Source organism: Taudactylus pleione, unplaced genomic scaffold (genome assembly GCF_031769625.1).
Source record: "Taudactylus pleione unplaced genomic scaffold, aTauple2 ptg000309l, whole genome shotgun sequence".
Taxonomy (NCBI): Eukaryota; Metazoa; Chordata; class Amphibia; order Anura; family Myobatrachidae; genus Taudactylus; species Taudactylus pleione.
This window is the reverse complement of record NW_028284710.1, coordinates 5,286,412-5,298,738: the sequence shown is the minus strand read 5'-3', so window position 1 is coordinate 5,298,738 and position 12,327 is coordinate 5,286,412. Positions and strand designations below refer to the sequence as shown.

General features: G+C 43.2%; 1 protein-coding gene across 2 annotated transcripts in view; it reads right to left on the bottom strand.

Annotated features, from left to right (window-relative positions):
• Positions 1-12,327, bottom strand: part of PIGM (phosphatidylinositol glycan anchor biosynthesis class M) — a 38,519-nt gene that overhangs the window by 11,159 nt on the left and 15,033 nt on the right. For both annotated transcript variants that reach the window (XM_088442305.1, XM_088442304.1), the window contains exons 2-4: positions 8,098-8,469; positions 2,546-3,105; positions 666-924 (exon numbers count right to left, since the gene is read on the bottom strand). In XM_088442305.1, the coding sequence (XP_088298431.1) occupies positions 666-924; positions 2,546-3,105; positions 8,098-8,310 (1,032 nt within the window). In that variant the 5' untranslated portion in view covers positions 8,311-8,469. The remainder of the gene's footprint in view (positions 1-665; positions 925-2,545; positions 3,106-8,097; positions 8,470-12,327) is intronic.

The window sequence follows — 12,327 nt, the reverse complement described above, 5'->3', positions numbered from 1 at the left end:
CCACTCTAAGATAATGAGTTTTATCAACTTGCAGGTTGTGTATTACAGAACCGCAGAATCCCAGAAATTAACAATGCAGTCCCTTTGGCTCTGGCTAGGGAAAAACGTTTGGAAAATATTTTCATTTAAAAAATAAATAAATTCTCACTTGTTACCTTTTTCACTCCCGCTTTTCAATTTCAAACCCTTCTAAAAATCTCCAACTATAAATTAAGTGAAAATAAAGTAACAAAAATGTACAGAAAACCTTAATGCTGCGTATCCACTACGCGATGTTGCTGAGCAATTGCACGATTACAACATCGTAATCGTGCAATCGCACAGTGATCGTGCACAAATCGGGCACGATTATGTCGGAAACGACCAGCGATGCACGCTCCCGACATCAATCTACTGAACAGGCTGGTCAATCTGCCGATGACGACAGATTGTCCATGTTCAGAGATTATTGATGTGCCTACACTGAATGATCATTCGTAGGGAGAAGGGGAACGATGGTAGGATTACGATGTCGTAATCGTACTGTCGTGCCGGTATCTGCTAGTGGATACGAGCCTTAAGGCTTGATAATCTACCTCTATAATAATGAACCCCATGGCATGGTCCAGTCATGGTTTCTGATCTATACAGTTGTTACAATGTTTGGAGATAAAATAATGGTTTACCTGGGATGTGCACACTTTGTTGAAGCTGACAAAGATGGCAGTGTGGAGAAAGAAGCAGAAGGTCAGGTCTTTATAGTATGCTGCAGATACAACTGTTAGCAGCAATATCTGAGGTAAAAAGACCAGAAGCCCCAGGCTAAAGCTCCAATTGCTCTCTGCGGTCAGGTACAGCATGTAGAAATATGGGGAGAAATTGTGCCGGGTATCTCTCCTTGTCAAGTGATATAGGTATGTGTGTTCAAGAAATTCCCAACCATAACTGAAGGAAAAAGAAATACATAACATTACTAAGATTATCACAGAGTATAACCACTGATTAAAAAAATTATAAAAGAATAATCATGAAATAATGTCAAGATCCTAAAATGCAGAAATAGCATATAGAAGATATAAAAAAAAAGGTTTATCCCGGACGGCCGTGCGATAAAGCTGACTGGTGGCACCTGGTGAACCCCGTGTAGTATGGGGAACTCACATTGTACCCCCAAAGAGTAGCAACAAGCCTTGGATAACAGTATAAATTGCAATTAGTGGCCATAAGCAAAAGTATTTAGGGGCTCGTAAATTTTTACCTTAAAATAGGAATTTTTACAAACTTTTCACCTGTTTATGGGCTGTGAACAAAAAATACAGGCTAATTCCTATTTAGAGTTAACAAGGGTTAATGTGCGCGTCTAGTTGAACAGCAAAAAATTTACGCCCAGCCGTGTTCACCCACATAAATGGGTGAATGCAGCTAATTGAATTCCCCCAATAAAGTGGATGCTTTAATTGTTCATATTTTTGGTTAAACAGAATATGCAACATAGCACGAGCGATTACCAATTCCTGTTACTGTATTTGGTGATTTGCCGTTGATAAACTTTTTTTGTGCATTATCAATCTTAACTGATGTGCTCCAGGGGGGAGGCCGAGCAAGGCACTGTTGTGTTTGAAACTGTATTGGTTAACCCTGATCAGTAAAAGCTTGGAGTTATGTCGCATGATATATTGTGTGGCTGATTAACACACTACTCGTACAGTCCATGGTGCTACTATTGGGAATACTCCATCTCCTCAATACAACTATCTGACTGATTCAGGCTTAGTGAAAAAGGAGGAAAAAGTGGAGCACTCATTGGATACTTATTTATACTGTACATATAATTACCTGAGGTCTAATGAACCATTTCCCTCGGGACCATGACCATTTGTAACGATTTAAAATTAAATTGGTGTATATATATTATCCAGGATTAGTCTGTTGGTGAACTATTGTCCATTTGTATTTATTTTAATGTATTAATAGATTTTGAACATTTAATTATTGATGTGCTCTCTTATCAAGGCTTAATGACTGTTTGGAGACTACGGGGGCAATCCAATTAGCCGTGAGGGGTGTGAATCGGGTCATTTTTGCCGTTGCCACAGCGTTCAAATGGCACAGCATCTCACACCCCTCTCTCAGGCTGAACTCGCTAATTTTTCTATGCAGCCCTATGGGGCTGCGCACAGTTTTGAGCGAGTTCAGGCTGCCGTCAAGTGCGGCCCTTGTCGCAATGACTTGCAACCGTGAGTGCATCGCGTATAATTCATGTCCCTCATTGTGTTTGACTTTTTAGACAAATTAAATGTACTTGAACTTTGTGATTAGACTTTATAAAACTAAAAATGTTTGTTATATGCTAGTGATACCACCTCCATGTTAGGTTCTCTCTATAGGTATTGACACTAGGCATCAGCACATTATTTATGATTTCTGCCATAATAGTTAAATGATATATTTTGCAGGAATGTTAAGGTTGTTCAAACCAGTAGATCACTACTGCTGCTAAGGCATGCTTTCTTTTCATTTGGCTCTCCCTTTAAACCAAAATCTGCAAAACCCTTTTCAAACTTACCTATAATAAAAGATAACATTTAATGTGAAAAAAGTGAGAGCGGTTACAACTCCAAAGATTAGAACATCCCAATTGAGGAGCCTCAAGACCAGTTCCCAAGCACCTCTAAAGTACTTCACAATTGAGAAAGCTCTTTTTTGTGTTTTGCTCTCCTTGGTCCTGTGTGTTTGTAGAGACAGTGCAATGGGCAGAAGGTAAGTCACTGGATAAATCTTCATGTGCACAGAGAGCCCATAGATAAATGCAGCTTTTATATGGTGACGCTTCTTCATATAATACAAGTTTAATAAGACAAGGACAGCCATGACAGATTCTGCATTTCCTCGGCTGGACACAGTCATTGGCAATGGGTTGAAGAGCCAGAAAGCACTGTACTTGCTAGCAGAGCGGCTATGCAGCCCTTGGTAGAGGAGAATTCTATGGATTAGGTATGCAGCAATTAGATCACAGCACACAAACAATAACTTCCCAAAGAGATCATTGAGGTAGATGTTTGGCGTTAGGAGCCAGGCAAGTAATGGTGTATAACGATATGTTGCTCTCTGATAAGGAGAAGATCCCTGAAAAAGAAAGTGAATCTTTATCAAGCACAATCTTCCAATCTTTGTTTTTATTTAATTTATGAAACAAAAAATTCTACAAATTATGTTTGTAATCACTTTACATTAGTCAATATTCGAAAAAAACAAATCTGAATTTAGGTAGAAGTTGGGTTAAGATTAGATTACTCCGAGAAGCACTAAGAGGTCACACTACCACCTGTGCTTAACTCAACTTCTACCTAAATTAAGACCTATTTTTTATTCCCATATTGACCATTGAAACATACTCAATATAAATTGTTATGAATGCTGTAACACATCTGAATTACGCATACAATTTATACTGAAGGAGATGCCCATCTTGGGTACATTTTTAAATCTTATATATGTCAGGATGCGGCCTGGAATCGTCCACTACTCACCTCCGCGCTGGCGTCCTTGGGTTTAGGTGTTCAGTCGCTGGGAGTGGAGGTGAGTGGTGACGGAGTATTCTCTCCGGGGTCTGCTAGGGCTTCTGTGCGTGCGTCGCATGAGCGCAGCCATGTTGGTCCATATCACCTGACTAGTCCCTCCCAAAAGGTAGTGCTGCGGTCACTCAGCTGATCCTCTGATGCAATGACCAGCTATCTAAGGGTATTTAAGTCTGACTCCAGGAACAGGAAGCTGCTGTTCAACTTCGCATTCCCTGTGACTACGATGCCAGTATTATTCCAGGCTCTAGGTTACTTTCACAGCGTATCCTACAGCTAGTCTGTGTCTGGCCCTTCAACCCCTTTAGAGCCAGCTCGCGTCTCCATCTCCTGTGCTTTCCTGAGCATACCCACGTTTGGATTCCTAGGGGCATATGTATCAAAGCTTGATGTGAGATAAAATTGTGAAATATATATCGCCAACCAATCAGCTTCAAACTATAATTTCTTAAACACACCCTGCAAAATGCAAGTTAGAAGCTGAGTGGTAGGTGATATATATCTCACAATTTTATCTCACATCAAGCTTTGATACATATGCCCCCCAGGTTTCTTAATTTGTTTAAACCTCAAGCCTTGCCTTAGTTTGTCCTCCTGTATTTATCCAGCTCAGCCTCATTTGCTAAGTTTCCTGTGTCTCCACCTGTACTGTTCTCAAGCACTAGCTTTTCCTGTGTTAGAGTTCCCCGCAGTTATCATATTCTGTGACTGGATCCACATTACTTCAAGTTTACCAACCTGCATTATATGTAGCAGCTCTCATACTGATTTCCGTCATGCATTACAGTTCTCAATGCTATTCCCTGTGTTACATGTTTCAGCTGCTAAACTGATTACCACTGTGTGAAGTTCCCAGCCGATTGTTGGATTGCAGTTAACCTCTCAGGCTGAATTCCTGTGTCACTTGTCTCAGCTGTTACGCTAACTACCAAAGTTCAATTCTCAGCTCTGCTGCTTAAGGTGCCCATACATCTGCGACGGATCGTCGCAATGCAGGGATGCGATCAGAAATTCCAGATCGCCCACCATCAATGTTCAGTGATCCGTCGCCAGATCGCTGACATTTGGCATGTTAAATGTCCCCGATTTGACAATCGCGATAATTTTTTGATCGCGATCGTCAAAATCCAACATGTTGGATTTCTGCGATCCTGCGATGCCGGGTTGCAGCAATCCGTCGCAGATGTATGGGGCCCATTAGTTCTCTGCAGTTATTATCTTCCATGATTATTTCTCCATTATAACGAGTACAATCACCAGCGACTGTGGGCCTGATTCAGAGCCGGACGCTATTTGCGCTCGCTCGTTCAGAAAAAGGGGCCGGCTATTTAAATTGAGCGCTCGCTCTTTGTGGTCTGTTGACGCCTCTATGTCTGAGTGAGCGAACGAAACATGTGCTCGCTATTTTGTAAGGACGCCCCCTGGCCGCTCGCATCCTACATCATCTCCGCTATTTATTAGATTAATCGAGTACATCGAAAGGCGTCTGAACTGCTCGCAGTGCTTGTGGTTGGATTTTCCTACCGCAATCATGCGAACAGTTCAGGCTAAGAGACAACCAAGTGACGTGGTCGATGACGCTGCTTTGTTAATTATGCACACCCTTAAAACGCCCGTTTTGACCATTTGGCACGCCTGCATTCGGATCTCCACTCCCCGTTTTCAAGCACCTTCCCATGTTACCACCCACAAACGCCTCATCCTGTCACTCAAATTAGTAGGCACTCGCTATTTTGTGAGCGCTCGATTTCCGACCGCACTGACTGGTTGGCGCATGCGCATTATGACCCATATGCATGCGCAGATGTGCGAACATCGCTCGGAGCGAACGAGCGGCCGCTTACAAGCGGCTCTGAATCAGGCCCTGTGTTCCCTGCACAGCTACTGTATCCTGAAACTATCTCCAGTGTAACAAATTCATCAGTACATCATTTCACTCATTATTGCAGTGACATTTTCTAGTCTCCTCGTCACTCCCAGGTACCTAGCCAGAGGGCCGCGACCTGCTCACACGGTGCGGCGAACCCAAATCCAAATTGGAGGGGTCACTGGTGAAGACCACCGAGTGGTTTAGACTCCGCGCCTCTGGCTAGGTCTCGCCAACACCTGGGACTGATCTTTATTGAGGACACTAGTACTGTCACTCCCCTCGCTGCCTTGTAGCCATCCTAAACCCCCAGGCTCTCTGTCCTCCACAGAGGAATTCCCAGGTATGATAGGCATTTCTTTTTTTGTATAATTACACACACTGTATCTACAATAGTTCCTTAAATACATATCAACTAAAGTGTATTTATCCGGGCAGGATAAAAACTCCATTCTGTCTGCTTCAAGAGCCTGGTATGGATTAAAAAGGTATGGCATTCGCCCCCCACTGCCGCCTTATCAGCCCAATGTCAGACAATTCCTAACTACTGCACATAAATATTGTGTAAAATTCATTATGGGCAGTGCATGACTACTACTGTAAAGTGAAATTTGTAAATATCCCAACATTCCTGACAATACTTAAATACTATAAACAATGTAGATGTTATACTTGTCATATAAACTCTAACAAGTGTCATTGAAGGTACGCATAAAGCATTCCAATTTCTGGGGGCAAGACATGGCCTCTGTCTCAATCTGTCCCTAAACTTAACTATTCCTGCTTCCTCGCACTTACCACAATGTGAGCCAACCCTGAGAATGAAGGAGTTGTGGTTCTGAGCTTATCATGTGAACATCTCCAACATTATACAGTACTATATGTGCCAATTAGACGCCATTACCTTGAGTGATTTATAGCTAGGCAGCAGGCTGAAGTTGACAGAGCCATAATATGATTATTAAGTAGATCACAATGCTATACAAAACATTGTGGTTATTACTAGTGAGATAGTGAGAATAGTTATGGGGACAGGCAAAACACTCCATTACCATACATTACATTATAGTGGAAGCTAGCACTCATCCTTAAAAGTAACAACTTGCCTGGGTGCCCCCAAATCCAAACCAGGTATGCAGCAGCAGGGAAAGTTATGTGGCACTCACAGGACTTAGGGGTCTATTTACTAAGCAGTGTTAGGAGACAGAGTGAAAAGTGGTAAGGTGCCAGCCAAATAGCTCCTAACTGCAATCTCACAGGCTGTGTTTGAAAAGAACAGTTGGGAGCTGATTGGCTGGCACCTTACCACTTTTCACTCTGTCTCCTAACACTGCTTAGTAAATAGACCCCTAAATAGACAAAGTACAGATCACCGGAACTATGGCCCTCATTCAGAGCCGTACGCTCTGAGCAGAGCGCACGCTCTGAATGAGGGCCGGGCTCCATGAAAATGGAGCGTCCTCCTGGACGCTCGTATAGCTGTGGGTCACCACCCACAGGCTATACGAGCGTGCATTGTGATGGCCGCGATTGTCGTGACCATCGCGACCATCGAAATTGCGAGCCGGAGCCTGCGGTTGAGGTTTTCAACCGCAAGCTCCGGAGTGATTTTGGCTCTATCAGAGCCAAAATCACTCCCACTGACATCACTAGTGATGTCAGTGGTCCGGCTCCTGACGGGAGGCGTTCCCGTGGGAACGCCCCCGTCAGGGAGACACGCCCCTGGCACGCCCACCAAAGGGGGCGTGCTGTCAATCAACATTGACAACACGCCCCCTTTGATCGGACACAACGAGCGAAGGACTTTCCTTCGCTCGTCGCGTCTGGCGCATGCGCACGACGGAGCTCCCTCCGTCGTGCGCATGCTCAGTCCATAACATTGACCCACTTGCGAGCGGACAGCCGCTCGCGAGTGGGTCTGAATCAGGCCCTATATCCTGTGAGTGCCACATGCTTGCATGTTATTTAAACAGTATTAAAATGAAAGATTACCAGATCACAGTTTAGATTGCATTAACATACAGAAAATGATCCTGTTTCAACAAGCTCCCTCTGGTCATTAGGTGCACGCCTAAAATACAAGTTAAAACACATATAAGAGCCCAAGTACAAGTATGATCATATGCAATCCTAGTGTTAAATATATAGTTAGTGTTTTCTTCATCTGAACTCAAGAAACCAATGGAATTAAGGGTATAAATATTTTCATGCACTTCTTAATTGATTAGGAAAATGCAAAGTTTTACATTGCAAATAAATGGAATGAAGAAGGGGGTAGTCCTACAACATTACCAAGAGACCAAGGGGCATTGCTCTGTATACTCGAGCAGGGATGGGGAACCTCAGGCCCGGGGGCCGTATAAGGCCTCCGGAAAAATTTGGTCTGGTCCGCAGAGCTTTTTTTCTACTAGCCTTATTTGGCTAGCGGGGTGCCTAGAATAGCACCCTGCAGCAGGGCCGCCAGGAGCATCCTTAGGACACTTCAGACAGTCACACTGCTGCCCTTACAGTTCCCGGAGCATCCTCAGGATGCTCCCGGCATTGCTGTAATCACCGGCGATTGTGTCCCCGCCACTGTGTGACATCACACGGAGAGGGCATGGCCTGCAACAGGCCCTCAAATAATATTATATATATCAAAATGGACCTTGGCAGAAAAAAGCCTGTCATTACCTGTGTGATATATTCAGCAGCATCTGTGAAAACATAGTAATCGATATCCGTGTATTTCACCAACATTGTGCGGTCTTGATATACTCCATAAAGCAAAAGAGTTACCCTTGCAAATAATGCAATTAGAAACATATACTGATGCTTTAATAAAAATGTTGGAAGTCTTCCCCAAAATGATGTGGTCTTCCCCATCTTCATAACTTTCTTGCTCATGTCACAATGAAAGATAAATCCTCACGTAGAGGACAAGCATTGGTGGCAGCCCAAGGACTAATATGACGTACACTCCACAAGACATGCATCAGATTATATGAACAGGATCTGACCATTAGTGTGAGTTGATAAAGTTAGAGATTTGATGCATTCATAAAGCTGTATGTAAAAAAAAAAAAAAAGAGGACATGTTAATTTATAAAGCACCAGCATGGTTACGTTGTTTTTCAAACAAAGAACCTCAAGTGTACACTTTAAAGGAACATCATAGTAAAATATTACTAGTTTTATAAATAAATGGGTGTAAACAAGGGTATCTTGCAAAAGGTAATTACCACTACTGTCATCATTTGCCCATTGATCTCAGTGCTTCATAAGTACAGGGTGGTCCATAAGTGTGGAAACACCCCTATAAAAAGGAAGTGAGTAAGGAAATATTAATCCAGTGTCCACACATATGATGTGGGAGTGGGGGGAAACTTTCTAGGGTATGTCACCAGTATGGTGTCCATCCTGGATGCAAATCTAATTTTTAATTGGGAAGGTAATCATGTGACAATGGTGTTCTTCGTTTAAACGTATCTTTATTTATTCTTGAGTTTTAATTGAGTTTTCTTTTGCAGGTAGTGACATTAATGACAATGGCACTAACACAAAAAGAACGTGTTGAGATTGTCTTGATATTTGGAGAACGATGCACACGTACTATTACAAGTTATTTCAACCAGCGTCGCCCATTACTCACAGTGCAGTTGCCAAACTCCTTGTCAAATTTAAAGAAACTGGATCGGCTGCAGATAAACCAAAAAGTGGACGAATAAAAACTATTGCAGATGAAGGAACAACTGTTGTGCTGGCATCATTTTCAAAGAGCCCACAATGTAGCCCTCGTCGTGTGTCTCGTAAATGTGGGGTTACTCCTACCCCATTTTGAGAATTTTGTCTACACCGAAATGGCACCCCTAAAAGAATCAGATGTTACAACACCTCACTGATGACCCAGACCGCTGGGTGGAGTTTGCACACTGGGTAACACAGAAACTTCACGTGAACCCTAATTTTCCACACCAGGTATTGTTTAGTGATGAGGCAAATTTCTTTGTTAATGGTGAGGTAAACAAACAGAACTACAGGTATTGGTCAGAGACAAACCCTCACTGGATTGTAGCCTCGTTAAAACAGTTGGTATGGTGTGGATTGTGGGGTACCCGTATTGTGGGACCATTCTTCATTGATGGAACATTAACAGCAGCATGTTACAAGAGGCTGTTAGATGAAGAGATTTTTCCCTCATTGTTATCAGAGGATGGGTCATATCCTAATTTCTTCCAGCAAGATGGTGCCCCACCTCATTATGGACTCTTTACCATGTGCAGTTCCTTAAAGGTGGATTGGCCATAGAGGTCCAGTCCAGTTGCCACCAAGATCCCCAGATTTAACGGTGTTGGATTTTTTTCTATGGTGTTACCTAAAGGAATGTGTTTATGCTGTTGAGATACAAGATCATTATCATCTGCAACAACAAATTGTTGATGCTTGTGGAATGGGAAGAGAGAATAGCCTTAACACTGCAACATGGTGGACAGCACTTTGTACATATCCTATAAACTTTATGCTAAAACCTGGAGAATGAATAAAGATATGTTAAAACAAAAAGCACCATTGTTTTTCTTATGAAATTCTGCTCTTGTTTGATATGTCACATGATAACCTTCCCAATTAAATAAATTAGAGTGGAATCCAAGATGGTTGACTTCAAGATGGCCACCATACTGGTGACATACCCTAAAAAGTTTTCCCCTACTCCAAAATCATATGTGTAGACACTGGATTAAAAATAAGCGCTATGGTAGACTTACCATTGTTAACTCTTTTTCTTCGAGGTCCATAGAGTCCACAGGGATAATGTGGTTGCAGTGACCCAGGCACCAAACAGTTAAGCTTTCAGCTCCCAGGATGATGCAGGTCCTCCTCCACATATACCCTGCCCCCAGCCACAGGCATTCAGTTCTGTAAACAAGCCCAAGGCAGGAGAAGGAAAGAGGAGAAGGAAGAACAATCGTACACCAGAAAATTAGGGATTCTGTGCCCAAAAGAAAAATTACCCATTGAAGCCAGGTGCGTCAGGGTGGATTCCCTGTGGACTCTATGGACCTAGAAGAAAAAGAGTTATCAATGGTAAGTCTACCATAACTCTTATTTTCTTCTTCAGGGTCCACAGGGAGACCATGGGGATGTCCTAAAGCAGTTCCCCTAAAGGTGTGGATGCTCCTGAGCAGAAAGGAGAACTCGTTGCCCAAAGGAAGCATCCTGAGAGGCAAAAGTATCAAAGGCGTAAAACCTAAGAAAAGCGTGGACAGAAGACCACGCGGCTGGCTTGCACAATTGTTCAGCAGAGGCACCACGACTAAACGCCCACGAAGGCCCCACAGACTGGGTAGAATGTGCTGTCGCCATGTTTGGGACAGGGAGATCAGCCTGTGTGTACACCTGAGAGATAATCATACGTAATCATTGAGCCAGAGGGCCAAATGTAATAGGGTGAGAGTTTAGAAAAGTGAGAGTTTCTGACACTTTTTAAACTTTGCCAATGTAATAGAGTCCAAAAACAAAGTAACAGAGCGAACTTGCATGTTTTTTTAGATTTAGAAAACGCTCACGATTTAAAATCTCATCCAGATGTTTTCCCATTTTGAAGATAAATCTCGACCAATGTGAAAGTTTACTGCTAAACTCTCACATTTTCTAAACTCTCACCCTATTACATTTGGCCCAGAGTCTGTTTGTTACCCGGCCATCCTCGTTTGTGAAAACCATATAGCACAAAAAGAGTATCTGATTTTCTAAAAGATTTTGTATGCTCCACATAGATACAGAGAGCATTAACCACATCCAGGGAGGCTTCACCTACTGAAAGTTCTGAAGACTGAAAAGCTGGAACCTCAATCTCTTCATTCACATGAAAACGGGATGTTACCTTAGAAAGGTAACTCTCTCTTGTACAGAGAACAGCTCTATCCTGGTGAAAATATAAAATGGGGAGCGACAAGAGAGCGCTGCCAAATCAGGAACTCTGCGTGCAGAAGAAATAGCGTGGAGAAAAAGTTTCTTCGCTGTCAACCATTTCAAATCTACAGAGTCCAGAGGTTCAAATGGGGGATCTTGTCACCCCTTGGGAACTAAAGACAAATCCCACGGTGCTACTGGTGGGACAAAGGGTGGCTGAACTCGGAGAACCCCCTGAAGAAATATTCTAACATCCGGCAAAGAAGCAATTTTTCTCTGGAACCAGATGGACAGCACAGAAACCTACACTCACAGGGTGGCTAGCCGGAGACCAAGGTCTAACCCAGCCTGTAGAAAAGCAAGTACCCGGGAAACTCTAAAAACCTTAGGGTCATACTTTCTGTGGGAGCACCATTTACCAAAAGAATGGCAAACTCTGTAATAGATGCGGGCAGAGGAAAGTTTTCATGCCCTAAACATCATTTGAATCACGGAGCTGGGAAACATTTGGCTCTTAAGATGGAAGACTCAAGAGCCACGCCATCAAAGACAAACGGGGTAAGTCTGGATGTAGGCAGGGACCCTGTGCTAACAGATCCGGCCATAGAGGAAGAGGAAACGGAATGCCTATGGACAGATTCCTTATGTCGGTGAGCCAATGATGTCTGGGCCAAGCAGGAGCCACTAGTATTACTGTTTCGCCTTCCTGCTTGAATTTCTTGAGGACTCTTGGGAGGGAAATCGGAGGAAAGAGATACGCCAGCTTGAAGTCACATCTTACTGCCAGTGCGTCCACTAAGGCGGCTGAGGGATCAATGGTCCTGGACCTGTACCAAGGGACCTTGTGGTTGTGACATGATGCTATGAGGTCTATGTCCGGTAAGCCCCATTTGTTCACTAGTGGTTGAAAACCCCCCGGTTGGAGAGCCCACTCTCCAGCGTGTATGTCCTGATGACTTAGGAAGTCAGCTTCCCAATTTAGGACTCCCAGGATGAATATTGCAGAGATAG